The 18,270-nt window shown below is 39.4% G+C and overlaps 1 protein-coding gene across 3 annotated transcripts in view; it reads right to left on the reverse strand.

The window, feature by feature from the left end:
* KDM2B (lysine demethylase 2B) overlaps positions 1 to 18,270 on the reverse strand; it is a 1,014,988-nt gene that overhangs the window by 229,485 nt on the left and 767,233 nt on the right. For 2 of the 3 annotated variants that reach the window (XM_053701743.1, XM_053701742.1), the window contains exon 12: positions 7,525 to 7,611. The exons of the other annotated variant lie outside the window; for it this stretch is intronic. In XM_053701743.1, the coding sequence (XP_053557718.1) occupies positions 7,525 to 7,611 (87 nt within the window). The remainder of the gene's footprint in view (positions 1 to 7,524; positions 7,612 to 18,270) is intronic. 3 annotated transcript variants of the gene reach the window in all.

Consider the following 18,270-nt stretch of genomic DNA (forward strand, 5'->3'; position numbering starts at 1 on the left):
CAAGGAAGCTTGGCGTTCTGGCGAGATGCAATGAGATCCAGTTCTGGTTTGCCCCAACGATGGACCAGTTGAGCAAACACCTCCGGATGGAGTTCCCACTCCCCCGGATGAAAAGTCTGACGACTTAGAAAATCCGCCTCCCAGTTCTCTACGCCTGGGATGTGGATCGCTGACAGGTGGCAAGAGTGAGACTCTGCCCAGCAAATTATCTTTGAGACTTTACAAAAAATCAGTGAGGGACTGACAAAAGGGTACAAATATAGCACTCTATGAACGTTATTATTAATGCAAAAAATTAGGAAATTAAAATATAACTTTTACTAGATCAAGTTAAAAACAGGGGATTGACAAACATCATTAAAAGTATAAATTTGGATCCACCACTTTTTAACCAGATACTGTCACTGCTGGTTAATAGAGACAAACACCTTTGTTAGGTATATGTAAGTCTCTTGTAAATCAAATGACAAGATTATCTCTTGGCATATTACTCATATAAGGTGACAATACTCCTGATTCAAGGTAGGTTTGGAGGCCATTAATAAATTACAGTGAATTACGCTATCACAAGTAGAAGGTCAGATAGGCTGGTGGTGGTTATTCATAAACATCTAGGTGGTTTGCACTGAAATATCTTTACCTATGGTTGTAAGGAGTTGTGAACTTAGATATTAAATTACCTGTTAATACCGTTTAATGAAATATTACTCCTAAGTATCTATGTTCATAAGGGTAAGTATTGTGCTGCCCACACTAATATAGAGAGTGGGATACCTCACACATTACTGATTTTTATCTGTTAATACCGTTAATTTCTGACACACTCCTAATTTTTACCTGTTAATACTGTAAAGATGGGTACTAGATTTATCTAAAGTATTTGGTAAAAAGTCTGTTACCTTATAAGTGTCACTAAAATATTGTGAATTAAGGTCTGACTCTATTACCCACTCGGTTTTGTGAATAACTAGGATGCTGTATATACTTGGCCTAGCCTAGATCAACACCTATATTACCTATGAGTAAGCAGGGTTTGTGGTATACCTAGTGTGGCTCGATCAGCTTACAGCTTGCCTATGGTTGTAAGGAGTTGTGAACTCAGATATTAAATTACCTGTAAATACCGTTAATAAAATATTGCTGCCTAAGTATCAATGTTCTTAAGAATAAGTATTGTGCTATCCACGTTAATATAGAGAGTGGGATATCTCACACATAACTGATTTTTACCTGTTAATACCGTAAATATCTGACACACTCCTAATTTTTACCTGTTAATACCGTAAAGATAAGTACTGGTTTTTCTAAAGTATTTGGTAAAAAGTCCGTTACCTAATAGATATCGCTAGAATATTATGAATTGAAGGTAAATCTGACTCTGTTACCAGCTATATTTTATAAATAACTGGAGTACTATGTATACTAGGCCTGGCCTGGATCAATACCTATATTACCTATGAGTAAGCAAGGTTTTTTGTTATACCTAGTGTAGCTCGATCAGCTTAAACTAGATACCGCTATTGTGGCCGAAACTATTTTAATACCATTTTATATTGTCATTTGAGAAAGAATGGAGGATCAACAAATTGATTTAAAAACAACAATTAGGGGAGAACAGGGGGACGCCACTGACGCGTTTCGCCGTGGTGGCTGTATCAAAGGCCCTTTGATACAGCCACCACGGCGAAACGCGTCAGTGGCGTCCCCCTGTTCTCCCCTAATTGTTGTTTTTAAATCAATTTGTTGATCCTCCATTCTTTCTCAAATGACAATATAAAATGGTATTAAAATAGTTTCGGCCGCAATAGCGGTATCTAGTTTAAGCTGATCGAGCTACACTAGGTATAACAAAAAACCTTGCTTACTCATAGGTAATATAGGTATTGATCCAGGCCAGGCCTAGTATACATAGTACTCCAGTTATTTATAAAATATAGCTGGTAACAGAGTCAGATTTACCTTAAATTCATAATATTCTAGCGATATCTATTAGGTAACGGACTTTTTACCAAATACTTTAGAAAAACCAGTACTTATCTTTACGGTATTAACAGGTAAAAATTAGGAGTGTGTCAGATATTTACGGTATTAACAGGTAAAAATCAGTTATGTGTGAGATATCCCACTCTCTATATTAACGTGGATAGCACAATACTTATTCTTAAGAACATTGATACTTAGGCAGCAATATTTTATTAACGGTATTTACAGGTAATTTAATATCTGAGTTCACAACTCCTTACAACCATAGGCAAGCTGTAAGCTGATCGAGCCACACTAGGTATACCACAAACCCTGCTTACTCATAGGTAATATAGGTGTTGATCTAGGCTAGGCCAAGTATATACAGCATCCTAGTTATTCACAAAACCGAGTGGGTAATAGAGTCAGACCTTAATTCACAATATTTTAGTGACACTTATAAGGTAACAGACTTTTTACCAAATACTTTAGATAAATCTAGTACCCATCTTTACGGTATTAACAGGTAAAAATTAGGAGTGTGTCAGAAATTAACGGTATTAACAGATAAAAATCAGTAATGTGTGAGGTATCCCACTCTCTATATTAGTGTGGGCAGCACAATACTTACCCTTATGAACATAGATACTTAGGAGTAATATTTCATTAAACGGTATTAACAGGTAATTTAATATCTAAGTTCACAACTCCTTACAACCATAGGTAAAGATATTTCAGTGCAAACCACCTAGATGTTTATGAATAACCACCAACAGCCTATCTGACCTTCTACTTGTGATAGCGTAATTCACTGTAATTTATTAATGGCCTCCAAACCTACCTTGAATCAGGAGTATTGTCACCTTATATGAGTAATATGCCAAGAGATAATCTTGTCATTTGATTTACAAGAGAGTTACATATACCTAACAAAGGTGTTTGTCTCTATTAACCAGCAGTGACAGTATCTGGTTAAAAAGTGGTGGATCCAAATTTATACTTTTAATGATGTTTGTCAATCCCCTGTTTTTAACTTGATCTAGTAAAAGTTATATTTTAATTTCCTAATTTTTTGCATTAATAATAACGTTCATAGAGTGCTATATTTGTACCCTTTTGTCAGTCCCTCACTGATTTTTTGTATAGTTTGTTCCCAGGTACAAGCACCTACCCCTATTAGACAATTCATATTACAGTATATCAATACCAGTAGGGGAACGTTATAACACACCATTAAGTGAGTAGTGCCATTGTCTCCTCTCCTTGAATACATATCTTTGAGACTTCTAACATCGCTAGGGAACTCCTGGTTCCCCCTTGATGGTTGATGTAAGCCACAGTCGTGATGTTGTCCGACTGAAATCTGATGAACCTCAGTGTTGCTAACTGAGGCCAAGCTAGAAGAGCCTTGAATATTGCTCTTAACTCCAGAATATTTATTGGGAGGAGTTTCTCCTCCTGAGTCCACGATCCCTGAGCCTTCAGGGAGTTCCAGACTGCGCCCCAACCTAGAAGGCTGGCATCTGTTGTTACAATCGTCCAATCTGGCCTGCGAAAGGTCATACCCTTGGACAGATGGACCCGAGAAAGCCACCAGAGAAGAGAATCTCTGGTCTCTTGATCCAGATTTAGTAGAGGGGACAAATCTGAGTAATCCCCATTCCACTGACTTAGCATGCATAATTGCAGCGGTCTGAGATGCAGGCGCGCAAATGGCACTATGTCCATTGCCACTACCATTAAGCCGATTACTTCCATGCACTGAGCCACTGACGGACGTGGAATGGAATGAAGGACACGGCAAGCATTTAGAAGTTTTGATAACCTGGACTCCATCAGGTAAATTTTCATCTCAACAGAATCTATAAGAGTCCCTAGGAAGGAGACTCTTGTGAGTGGTGATAGAGAACTATTTTCCACGTTCACTTTCCACCCATGCGACCTCAGAAATGCCAGAACTATCTCTGTATGAGACTTGGCAATTTGAAAGCTTGACGCCTGTATCAGGATGTCGTCTAGATACGGAGCCACCGCTATGCCTCGCGGTCTTAGAACCGCCAGAAGTGAGCCCAGAACCTTTGTAAAAATTCTCGGGGCAGTGGCCAACCCGAAGGGAAGAGCTACAAATTGGAAAGGCCTGTCTAGAAAGGCAAACCTTAAGAACCGATGATGATCTTTGTGAATCGGTATGTGAAGGTAGGCATCCTTTAAGTCCACTGTGGTCATGTACTGACCCTCTTGGATCATGGGTAGGATGGTCCGAATAGTTTCCATTTTGAATGATGGAACTGAGGAATTTGTTTAAGATCTTTAGATTCAAGATTGGTCTGAAGGTTCCCTCTTTCTTGGGAACCACAAACAGATTTGAATAAAATCCCTGTCCTTGTTCCGTCCGCGGAACTGGATGGATCACTCCCATTACTAGGAGGTCTTGCACACAACTTAGGAATGCCTCTTTCTTTATCTGGTTTGCTGATAACCTTGAAAGATGAAATCTCCCTTGTGGAGGAGAAGCTTTGAAGTCCAGAAGATATCCCTGAGATATGATCTCCAACGCCCAGGGATCCTGAACATCTCTTGCCCACGCCTGGGCGAAGAGAGAAAGTCTGCCCCCCACTAGATCCGTTTCCGGATAGGGGGCCGTTCCTTCATGCTGTCTTGGGGGCAGCAGCAGGCTTTCTGGCCTGCTTGCCCTTGTTCCAGGACTGGTTATGTTTCCAGGCCTGTCTGGAATGAGCAACAGTTCCCTCTTGTTTTGAAGCGGAGGAAGTTGATGCTGCTCCTGCCTTGAAATTTCGAAAGGCACGAAAATTAGACTGTTTGGCCTTTGATTTGGCCCTGTCCTGAGGAAGGGTATGACCCTTGCCTCCAGTAATGTCAGCAATAATTTCCTTCAAGCCAGGCCCGAATAAGGTCTGCCCCTTGAAAGGAATGTTGAGTAATTTAGACTTTGAAGTCACGTCAGCTGACCAGGATTTAAGCCATAGCGCCCTACGCGCCTGGATGGCGAATCCGGAATTCTTAGCCATTAGTTTAGTCAAATGAACAATGGCATCAGAAACAAATGAGTTAGCTAGCTTAAGCGTTCTAAGCTTGTCAATAATTTCATTCAATGGAGCTGTCTGGATGGCCTCTTCCAGGGCCTCAAACCAGAATGCCGCCGCAGCAGTGACAGACGCAATGCATGCAAGGAGCTGTAAAATAAAACCTTGTTGAATAAACATTTTCTTAAGGTAACCCTCCAATTTTTTATCCATTGGATCTGAAAAAGCACAACTGTCCTCAACCGGTATAGTGGTACGCTTTGCTAAAGTAGAAACTGCTCCCTCCACCTTAGGGACCGTCTGCCATAAGTCCCGTGTAGTGGCGTCTATTGGAAACATTTTTCTAAATATAGGAGGTGGGGAAAAGGGCACACCGGGTCTATCCCACTCCTTGCTAATAATTTCTGTAAGCCTTTTAGGTATAGGAAAAACGTCAGTACACACCGGCACCGCATAGTATCTATCCAGCCTACACAATTTCTCTGGAATTGCAACTGTGTTACAGTCATTCAGAGCAGCTAATACCTCCCCAAGCAATACACGGAGGTTCTCAAGCTTAAATTTAAAATTAGAAATCTCTGAATCAGGTTTCCCCGAGTCAGAGATGTCACCCACAGACTGAAGCTCTCCGTCCTCATGTTCTGCATACTGTGACGCAGTATCAGACATGGCTCTAACAGCATTTGCGCGCTCTGTATCTCTCCTAACTCCAGAGCTATCGCGCTTGCCTCTCAATTCAGGAAATCTAGATAATACCTCTGACAGGGTATTATTCATGATTGCAGCCATGTCCTGCAAGGTAATCGCTATGGGCGTCCCTGATGTAATTGGCGCCATATTAGCGTGCGTCCCCTGAGCGGGAGGCGTAGGATCTGACACGTGGGGAGAGTTAGTCGGCATAACTTCCCCCTCGACAGATCCCTCTGGTGATAATTCTTTTATAGATAAAGACTGATCTTTACTGTTTAAGGTGAAATCAATACATTTAGTACACATTCTCCTATGGGGCTCCACCATGGCTTTCAAACATAATGAACAAGTAGGTTCCTCTGTGTCAGACATGTTTAAACAGACTAGCAATGAGACTAGCAAGCTTGGAAAACACTTTAAAACAAGTTTACAAGCAATATAAAAAACGTTACTGCGCCTTTAAGAAACACAAATTTTCCCAAATTTTGAAATAACAGTGAAAAAATGCAGTTACACTAACAAAATTTTTACAGTGTATGTAATAAGTTAGCAGAGCATTGCACCCACTTGCAAATGGATGATTAACCCCTTAATACCAAAAACGGAATAACAAATGACAAAAACGTTTTTTAAACAGTCACAACAACTGCCACAGCTCTACTGTGGCTTTTTACCTCCCTCAATACGACTTTTGAAGCCTTTTGAGCCCTTCAGAGAAGTCCTGGATCATGCAGGAAGAAGCTGGATGTCTGTCTGTAATTTTTGCTGTGCAAAAAAAAACGCCAAAATAGGCCCCTCCCACTCATATTACAACAGTGGGAAGCCTCAGGGAACTGTTTCTAGACAAATGCAAGCCAGCCATGTGGAAAAAACTAGGCCCCAATAAGTTTTATCACCAAAAATATGTAAAAAACTATTAAACATGCCAGCAAACGTTTTAAAATACACTTTTATAAGAGTATGTATCTCTATTAATAAGCCTGATACCAGTCGCTATCACTGCATTTAAGGCTTTACTTACATTACTTCAGTATCAGCAGCATTTTCTAGCAAATTCCATCCCTAGAAAAATATTTTAACTGCACATACCTTATTACAGGAAAACCTGCACGCTATTCCCCCTCTGAAGTTACCTCACTCCTCAGAATATGTGAGAACAGCAAAGGATCTTAGTTACTTCTGCTAAGATCATAGAAAACGCAGGCAGATTCTTCTTCTAAATACTGCCTGAGATAAACAGTACACTCCGGTACCATTTAAAAATAACAAACTTTTGATTTAAGAAATAAACTAAGTATAAAACACCACAGTCCTCTTACGACCTCCATCTTAGTTGAGAGTTGCAAGAGAATGACTGGATATGGCAGTGAGGGGAGGAGCTATATAGCAGCTCTGCTGTGGGTGATCCTCTTGCAACTTCCTGTTGGGAAGGAGAATATCCCACAAGTAATGGATGATCCGTGGACTGGATACACTTAACAAGAGAAACACTATTTTAATATGTTATAATGTTTTGCATTAATAAAGGTCATGTTAAAGTGGTTTATTTTGATTTTGACTTTAACAAGAAGTGCATGTCTGTGTCCTTATTGCTCACTGGCTGATAAGCAGAACTCCTGCTACTTTATTGATGGACAGTGACACGCCTCACAAGCTTAACCAATAAAAAAAAAATATATATATATATATATATATGGAGTACAGGAATGTCCATTTTATTAAACAAGATGGAAATACATGTGCAAGTTCTCTATTTTAGATGCAAAAAATATATAACACAAAAAAGACTTTAATATCCCTTTATCTAAATAATAGATTTAGGTCTCACCTTACTGGACTTCTTTGGCCAAGATACCACGGGTACCCCAGAAATGGCTAGATTCTGGTCATCCTCAGCATGCTCCTTCAGTACTGTCTGTGTGATGGAGAGAGTTCTGTTAGCTGCTAACATCTGAACATACAGGGAGTGTCCACATGTACAGACAGAACAACCTGAGCTAGATTGTTTAGAAGTAACAAACACTTGTTAGTCCTCCCTCAGTCAGGGTATACGGATCAATTATTTAAAGGGATATGGTTATCAGACAATTTAGCAGAGTTTATTTCTTGGTGCAGCATCATACAGTCTGCTTGCACATATAATCTTTAGTCTTGCCTGTATTGGGCATGGGTCATAGGTTTGATAACTTTATTTTATTGGTTATCTTGTATGTAAGAAATGTATTTCTGTAACTGAATTAGCAGAAAATAGTTATATTTTAGGGACACTGCACTCAATTTTTTGTTTGATCTGAAAGAGTAAATTTTAATGATACTTTTTTTTAACTTTTCATTTAAAGTAATTAATCATTTTCTCGTCAAGCTTGTGAAAGGATTCTCTACTCACTAGTATGACTGCTGGAATTTTTTTCTTATCAGCCAGTGTGCAATTGATATCTTTTGTGTGAAAAACATGCATGTCCTTTTAGTTTCAGTTAAAGTTTGTACAGCTTTTACGTGATTTTCATCTCTCTGCTTCTTCAGATGCATGAATACAATGTCCCATAATGTGTCTTTAAAGGCACAGTAAAGTCAAAATTAAAGGTTTATGATTCAGATAGACTGGGCAGTTTTAAACAACTTTACAATATATGTTATCAAATTTGATTTGTTCTGTTTTTTATTTTTTGTTTTGAAGAGTAAACCAAGGTAGGATGATAGGAGTTTGCACGTGTCTAGCATTTTATAGCAGTTGTGTTTGTAACTATGTATAACATTGTTGCAAACACTGCTGCTAGATAGTTAAAGACATGTGCACGTCCCGGAAAGTTGTTTCAAATTTAATTCTCTATCCGTTCTATTTGATTAATTTTGACTTTACTGTCCCTTTAAATGTTTCGTTCATGAAACTGTGAGGCTCCTCAAAAAAATGATAGCAGTTAATAAAGCAGACACCTGATCCTGAGCTGTGCATTTAAATTGATTCTCTAGAGGGCCGGCCCTGTAATCCTTCTGTCCCAGTCTGTCTTGTTTACATTTATTGTACCCTCTGTATAATACTGCATTATAAATAAAGACAATAACAAGCCATTCTTAAGAAATGACTATAAGAAAGGAAAGATTGCTTTTAAGTTTAAACAGAAAGAGCAGAGCAACACAGTGAGGGAGTCTATGTATTTTATATGAATAGCTAAAGACACAAACGGTAGTCCAGCACACACTCCACTGGGTGCAAAGCTGCAACAAGGTACTACACAAATTCCAGTGAATGTAAGTCCAAAAACAAAAGAAAGCAGCAGCACAACACACGGTATAATCCTTCACAGATTTATTGCAGCATCAGCAAACACATCTACGTTTCGGGCTACATGCCCTTACTCATGCTATACATACATCATTTCCTTCCTTATATACCTGAAAGGGACACTGAACCCAAATTTTTTCTTTCGTGATTCAGATAGAGCATGCAATTTTAAGAAACTTTCTAATTTACTCATATCATTTTTTCTTTGTTAACTTGCTATCTATGTTTGAAAAATAAGGCATCTAAGCTTCTTTTTGGTTTAGGACTCTGGACAGCACTTTTTTATTGGTGGATGAAAACCAATCAGCAAGAACAATCCAGGTTGTTCACCAAAAACAGGCCTGCATCTAAACTTACATTTCAAATATAGATACCAAGAAAATTGGATAATAGGAATAAATTAGAAAGTTGCTTAAAATTTCATGCTCTATCTGAATCATGAAAGAAAAAATTTGGGTTCAGTGTCCCTTTAAGTGAACACACCCTTTGTAAATGATTAACTGTTTCATATACTTTTTTATTTTTACACACCTATCAATACAATGAGTGGATTTTAGATTATACAATATTATAATAAACTAACAGAATATGAAAGATCCAAATATATATCATACATCATAGAAACAGATAAATTATAATCTTTGTTCATACCCATTGGCATTAAAGAATTCAAATGGAAATTTTCAAAAGGATTCCCTCTGTTTTAGATATTGCTCTCTATCGCCCGCACGTCTGAAAGGGGGTACATAATGTATTATCTGGAACCTAAGCTGGCTAACACTGTGGTCTGCCTGCATGAAATGTATGGCTACAGGTGATTTAGTATTTTGCCTTCTTATATTTGATTTGTGCTCAGTTATTCTCTCTTGTACCCTGCAGGTCGTTTCCCCAATATAAATCAGCCCACATGGGCATTTCAACAAATAAATAGCATATTCTGTATTACATGTGAAATATCCTCAAATCTGATATTTTCGACCTGTCTGTGGATGTACAAAAACAGAGCCTTTGATCATGCTATTACAATGGGAACAGCCTAAACAGAGATAACAACCAGCACTTTTTCCAGACATATAGCCCTGCCTCTTTTTATTATTTGAGCCTATATCAGCTTTTACCAAAACATCTGTTATATTCATTCCCCTTTTGTGTACTGGCATGGGGTAATTTTGAAATTCTTTTAAATTTGGGTTACAGTTCTTTAATATAAACCAATGTTTACGAAAAATCTTATGAACCTGAAAATATATTACATTATATCTAGAGACAAACACTAGTTTCTGTCTATTTTCCTCTTTCAATCTAGTCTTTCTGTGAGGTTTGAATAGTTCTCTTGATGCTCCTAATGTGCGTTTAATTTCCCTTTCAATTAATTCTCCACTATACCCGCTGTCTATAAAGATATTACCCATTTCTTTGAGTCTTTGTTAACTTTTCTTGTCATCTGACACAATGCAACTTACTCGCATCCACTTGGGTAGGGACAGATGAAGGGCACTACTGGGCAATAGCTATCAGTACTTTTTTTGTACAGATCAACCTTTATTTTGCCCTCTTCTTTTATGACCATGGTATCTAAAAATGCCAATTTCTCTAAAGATATCAATATAGCGCCACCAAGTGGTACCATACTGTTGAGATAATTCATTTTCATATACCATCTTTTCTTCATGCATATTCATAAAAATATTGAAATATGTAGGTGCGACATTGGACCCCATCGTTGTGCCTTGCAATTGTAGGTAAAATTGATCCTGAAAAAGGAAATAATTACATCTGAGTATTATATCAAGTAGTTTAATAATGAATTCTCTTTCACCATCTCTATAAAATTTCAAACTGACAACTACCTTATTTACAGCGCATACAAAGAGAGAAAAGTCTACCATGAACAAACAACAGCTCATCAGCTAGTTCTATGGCGATTTACCACCCGGAAGCAGCCTCTTTTAGACCAGTGTGCTTTTCACAGAGGAAAACTTTCCTGAAGTGCATCAGTCTGATCCCGTCAAGTAAGGTCAGTCCAGCCCCGAAATACCAGGAAATTCTTCTCTGAACAAGGAACATGACAACCCCAGATGATCGTTTCGGCCTCCTATGGGCCTTGTCAGTGAGGTGCAGCCACATTCCTCTAAGCACACTGGGCAAGGAGTCCAAGTCTGGTTTCCGCCATCACCCATAGGGAGACTTCCCCAGGGTCATATTAATTTGCATACGAAGAGAGAAGCGCTCTACCATGAACAAACAACAGCTCATCAGCTAGTTCTATGGCGATTTACCACCTGGAAGCAGCCTCTTTTAGACCAGTGTGCTTTTCACAGAGGAAAACTTTCCTGAAGTACATCAGTCTGATCCCGCCAAGTAAGGTCAATCCAGCCCCAAAATACCAGGCACTTCTCCTCTGAACAAGGAACATGACAACCCCAGATGATCGTTTCGGCCTCCAATGGGCCTTATCAGTGAGGTGCAGCCACATTCCTCTAAGCACACTGAGCAAGGAGTCCACGTCTGGTTTCCCCCATCACCCATAGGGATACTTCCCCAGGATCATATTAATTTGTATACGAAGAGAGAAGCGCTCTACCAGGAACAAACAACAGCTCATAAGCTAGTTCTATGGCGATTTACCACCCGGAAGCAGCCTCTTTTAGACCAGTGTGCTTTTCAAAGAAGAAAACTTTCTGGAAGTACATCAGTCTGATCCTGCCAAGTAAGGTCAGTCCAGCCACGAAATACCAGGCAATTCTCCTCTGAACAAGGAACATGACAACCCCAGATGATCGTTTCGGCCTCCTATGGGCCTTATCAGTGAGGTGCAGCCACATTCCTCTAAGCACACTGAGCAAGGAGTCCACGTCTGGTTTCCCCCATCACCCATAGGGAGACTTCCCCAGGGTCATATTAATTTGTATACGAAGAGAGAAGCGCTCTACCAGGAACAAACAACAGCTCATAAGCTAGTTCTATGGCGATTTACCACCCGGAAGCAGCCTCTTTTAGACCAGTGTGCTTTTCAAAGAAGAAAACTTTCTGGAAGTACATCAGTCTGATCCTGCCAAGTAAGGTCAGTCCAGCCCCGAAATACCAGGCAATTCTCCTCTGAACAAGGAACATGACAACCCCAGACGATCGTTTCGGCCTCGTCAGTGAGGTGCAGCCACATTCCTCTAAGCACACTGGGCAAGGAGTCCACGTCTGGGCAGAATGCAACTTACTCACATCAATTGACTCTTGGGTGGGGAATCCTTTAAAGACACTACTGGCCAATAGCTATCAGTATTTTTTTTTGTACAGATCAACCTTTATTTTGCCCTCTTCTTTTATGACCATGGAATCTAAAAAACATAATTTATGTAAGAACTTACCTGATAAATTCATTTCTTTCATATTAGCAAGAGTCCATGAGCTAGTGACGTATGGGATATACATTCCTACCAGGAGGGGCAAAGTTTCCCAAACCTCAAAATGCCTATAAATACACCCCTCACCACACCCACAAATCAGTTTAACGCATAGCCAAGAAGTGGGGTGATAAGACAAAAGTGCGAAAGCATAAAAAATAAGGAATTGGAATAATTGTGCTTTATACAAAAAAATCATAACCACCACAAAAAGGGTGGGCCTTATGGACTCTTGCTAATATGAAAGAAATGAATTTATCAGGTAAGTTCTTACATAAATTATGTTTTCTTTCATGTAATTAGCAAGAGTCCATGAGCTAGTGACGTATGGGATAATGACTACCCAAGATGTGGATCTTCCACGCAAGAGTCACTAGAGAGGGAGGGATAAAATAAAGACAGCCAATTCCGCTGAAAATAATCCACACCCAAAATAAAGTTTAAATCTTATAATGAAAAAAACTGAAATTATAAGCAGAAGAATCAAACTGAAACAGCTGCCTGAAGTACTTTTCTACCAAAAACTGCTTCAGAAGAAGAAAACACATAAAAATGGTAGAATTTAGTAAAAGTATGCAAAGAAGACCAAATTGCTGCTTTGCAAATCTGATCAACCGAAGCTTCATTCCTAAACGCCCAGGAAGTAGAAACTGACCTAGTAGAATGAGCTGTAATCCTTTGAGGCGGAGTTTTACCCGACTCGACATAAGCATGATGAATTAAAGATTTCAACCAAGATGCCAAAGAAATGGCAGAGGCCTTCTGACCTTTCCTAGAACCGGAAAATATAACAAATAGACTAGAAGTCTTTCGGAAATTCTTAGTAGCCTCAACATAATATTTCAAAGCTCTAACTACATCCAAAGAATGCAATGATCTCTCCTTAGAATTCTTAGGATTAGGACATAATGAAGGAACCACAATTTCTCTGCTTATGTTGTTAGAATTCACAACCTTAGGTAAAAATTTAAAAGAAGTCTCACAAGAAAGAGCAGATAATTCAGAAACTCTTCTAGCAGAAGAGATGGCCAAAAGAAACAAAACTTTCCAAGAAAGTAATTTAATGTCCAATGAATGAATAGGTTCAAACGGAGGAGCTTGAAGAGCCCCCAGAACCAAATTCAAACTCCAAGGAGGAGAAATTGACTTAATAACAGGTTTTATACGAACCAAAACTTGTACAAAACTATGAATATCAGGAAGATTAGCAATCTTTCTGTGAAAAAGAACAGAAAGAGCAGAGATTTGTCCTTTCAAGGAACTTGCAGACAAACCTTTATCCAAACCATCCTGAAGAAACTGTAAAATTCTCGGAATTCTAAAAGAATGCCAGGAAAAATGATGAGAAAGACACCAAGAAATATAAGTCTTCCAGACTCGATAATATATCTTCCTAGATACAGATTTACGAGCCTGTAACATTGTATTAATCACAGAGTCAGAGAAACCTCTTTGACTAAGAATCAAGCGTTCAATCTCCATACCTATAAATTTAAGGATTTGAGATCCTGATGGTAAAAAGGACTTTGCGACAAAAGGTCTGGTCTTAACGGAAGAGTCCATGGTTGGCAAGAAGCCATCCGGACAAGATCCGCATACCAAAACCTGTGAGGCCATGCTGGAGCCACCAGCAGAACAAACGAGCATTCCTTCAGAATCTTGGAGATTACTCTTGGAAGAAGAACTAGAGGCGGAAAGATATAGGCAGGATGATACTTCCAAGGAAGTGACAATGCATCCACTGCTTCCGCCTGAGGATCCCTGGATCTGGACAGATACCTGGGAAGTTTCTTGTTTAGATTAGAAGCCATCAGATCTATTTATGGAAGTCCCCACATTTGAACAATCTGAAGAAATACCTCTGGGTGAAGAGACCATTCGCCCGGATGTAATGTTTGGCGACTGAGATAATACGCTTCCCAATTGTCTATACCTGGGATATGAACCGCAGAAATTAGAGAGGAGCTGGATTCCGCCCATACCAGTATTCGAGATACTTCTTTCATAGCCAGAGGACTGTGAGTCCCTCCTTGATGATTGATATATGCCACAGTTGTGACATTGTCTGTCTGAAAACAAATGAACGATTCTCTCTTTAGAAGAGGCCATGACTGAAGAGCTCTGAAAATTGCACAGAGTTCCAAAATATTGATTTGTAATCTCACCTCCTGAGATTCCCAAACCCCTTGTGCTGTCAGAGACCCCCAAACAGCTCCCCAACCTGTCAGACTTGCATCTGTTGAAATTACAGTCCAGGTCGGAAGAACAAAAGAAGCCCCCTGAATTAAACGATGGTGATCTGTCCACCACGTCAGAGAGTGTCGTACAATCGGTTTTAAAGATATTAATTGAGATATCTTTGTGTAATCCCTGCACCACTGGTTCAGCATACAGAGCTGAAGAGGTCGCATGTGAAAACAAGCAAAGGGGATCGCGTCCGATGCAGCAGTCATAAGACCTAGAATTTCCATGCATAAGGCTACCGAAGGGAATGATTGAGACTGAAGGTTTTGACAAGCTGAGATCAATTTTAGACGTCTCTTGTCTGTCAGAGACAGAGTCATGGACACTGAATCTATCTGGAAACCTAAAAAGGTTACCCTTGTCTGAGGAATCAATGAACTTTTCGGTAAATTGATCCTCCAACCATGATCTCGAAGAAACAACACAAGTCGATTCGTATGAGATTCTGCTAAATGTGAAAACTGAGCAAGTACCAAGATATCGTCCAAATAAGGAAATACCACAATACCCTGTTCTCTGATTACAGACAGAAGGGCACCGAGAACCTTTGTAAAAATTCTTGGAGCTGTTGCTAGGCCAAACGGCAGAGCCACCCACCTCCATAGGAGGCAAAGTTTGTAAAAACTGATTTGTGGGTGTGGTGAGGGGTGTATTTATAGGCATTTTGAGGTTTGGGAAACTTTGCCCCTCCTGGTAGGAATGTATATCCCATACGTCACTAGCTCATGGACTCTTGCTAATTACATGAAAGAAATGCCAATTTCTCTTAAGATATCAATATAGCACCACCAAGTGGTGCCATACTGTTGAGATAATTCATTTTCATATACCATCTTTTCTTCATACATAATCATAAAAATATTGGCATATGTAGGGGCGACATTGGACTCCATCGTTGTGCCTTGCAATTGTAGGTAAAATTGATCCGGAAAAAGGAAATAATTACATCTGAGTATTATATCAAGTAGTTTAATAATGAATTCTCTTTCACCATCTCTATAAAATTTCGAACTGACAACTACCTTATTTTCAGCACCCACATCTCCATCATGACTAATGGACGTGTAAAGGCTGGAAACATCTAGACTAAATCAAATGCATTTGTTTAAAGGTATAGCAATTTAGTCCAGTTTGTTTACAAAAATCACCTGTGTCCTTAATACATGATTGGGACTGCAACACAAACCTCCTGAGTAGACAATCTAAATATATTGAAATATTCGAGACCACAGAGCCCATACGAGACACAATAGGGTGTCCTAGTGGTTCTTTAAAATGTTTATGTAGTTTCGGCAGTGTGTATATGACTGGTGTTCTCGGATATTCTTTTGTTTTTTTATATGAATAGGTCAGTCTGTATCTATACTGGTATTCAGTTCATATATACAGTCCAAGCAAAAACCATGCTCTCCACTCTCTCTTGCCCAACTGGTCTGACTTTGAACTTGCTCTGTCACGTCCTCTCTCACATGTGTGGGCTTTGATTAAAGGGACAATAAAGTCAAAATAAAACTTTCATGACTTTTAACTAGCTGTCCAATATATTTCTTGAGAGGAGGCATATATATGTGCAGCCACCAATCCCCAGCTAGCTAACACCAGTGCACTGCTGCTTCAGAGTCTACCAAGGTATGCTCTGAAACAAAGGATACCATGAGAACAATGCAAATGTGATGGAAGAAAATCCAAAAGTCTTTTAAAACTGCATGTTCTTTCTGAATGATGAGACTTATGTCCCTTTAAAAAAAAAAAAAAAGACAATTCAGCTAGTGGAAAGTACAATCTACAAAGGGTACATCAATGATTATTTGCGCCGGAGCAGCTGTGCAACTCAAATTACCCACATCCTATGGCACCTGACCTATGATACAAAAAGAGTGAAAAAGTTAGGGGCTAAATAGCACTCCTTCCTATGACATTGAGTCAATAGAAGTTAAAACATTAACATTCTTAGGTGAACACTAAAACATTTTTCAATGTTAAATTTTGACAAACTGAAGCCTCAATGAATGCTGTCCTTTTTAATATATCCTGATATTAAGAGTATTCTCATACACGCTTGCACCTACAGCAATAGCTGCCACCCACTCTGATGACTCTATAACTACATGCTCCAATCACAATGCGCTGAATATCTCACACCCTCTATTGGAACCAACCCTGGATATGATTGGATCCCGGGTGGGTGTGTTGCAATAGCGGATGACAATTTGTGGAGAAGTTAGGAAGGAGTTGGGTTTATAAGGCAGCGTTCATTGAGGCTTCGTTTTGTTCAGTTTGTCAAAATTTAACAATGAAAAAGGCCGGCACTATGGCCAAAATTCTTTTGTTTTGCTATCCGTGTGCATCACCCCTGACACCTGAAGCCAACACTCCCTGGTTTTTAGTTATTGGGTTTTGGTGGTGGGTCATTTTCTCAGGGTGTATTTCTGTTTTAGTGTTCACCTAATAAAGTTAACGGTTTAACTTATATTGACTCTATGTCATAGGAAGGAGTGCTATTTAGCCCCTAACTTTTTCTCTCTTTTTGTATGTTTATGTATTTAAGTGTGTAGCACCCGACCCTCTTAGGACTTCCTAGGGGGTTCTTTTTTTCCTATATTTATTAGTGCAGTGCCAGTATCAATATATTTTTGTGTCTGTGAACCTGACATATGATAACATATGCTAGTATATGCACAGAGGTTGCCCAAAAGGACAGTAATAATGATAGCATTTCTACAGTAAAACAAAAGTTGTCAAAAGTTTAACTTTCTCAGAAAAAAAAATCAATCTCCAACAGGGAGAAAACAATCAGGAATTTAAAATGTATTTTGAGCTGCCTCAATTACAAAGTAAAACAGGAAGCAAGTAAATGCGAATAGGCACTGTGTAAAGATAACAGCAATGGCTGGCGTTAAAGCACAATAACGCTGAAATAGGATTAACATCCCGTATGGTGCACAAATGCCTACAGACCAGATGCAAAAATCCTGCTGTTCTGCTTAAAATAAAGTCCTGTACTGGTAATTAGAACCATCAATGTAATGCATGCAAAGACTTTACAAACAATAGAAAACAGAATTTATGTTTACCTGATAAATTTCTTTCTCCAACGGTGTGTCCGGTCCACGGCGTCATCCTTACTTGTGGGATATTCTCTTCCCCAACAGGAAATGGCAAAGAGCCCAGCAAAGCTGGTCACATGATCCCTCCTAGGCTCCGCCTACCCCAGTCATTCGACCGACGTTAAGGAGGAATATTTGCATAGGAGAAACCATATGGTACCGTGGTGACTGTAGTTAAAGAAAATAAATTATCAGACCTGATTAAAAAACCAGGGCGGGCCGTGGACCGGACACACCGTTGGAGAAAGAAATTTATCAGGTAAACATAAATTCTGTTTTCTCCAACATAGGTGTGTCCGGTCCACGGCGTCATCCTTACTTGTGGGAACCAATACCAAAGCTTTAGGACACGGATGAAGGGAGGGAGCAAATCAGGTCACCTAAATGGAAGGCACCACGGCTTGCAAAACCTTTCTCCCAAAAATAGCCTCAGAAGAAGCAAAAGTATCAAACTTGTAAAATTTGGTAAAAGTGTGCAGTGAAGACCAAGTCGCTGCCCTACATATCTGATCAACAGAAGCCTCGTTCTTGAAGGCCCA

The sequence above is a fragment of the Bombina bombina genome, chromosome 2 (assembly GCF_027579735.1).
Source record: "Bombina bombina isolate aBomBom1 chromosome 2, aBomBom1.pri, whole genome shotgun sequence".
Classification (NCBI taxonomy): domain Eukaryota; kingdom Metazoa; phylum Chordata; class Amphibia; order Anura; family Bombinatoridae; genus Bombina; species Bombina bombina.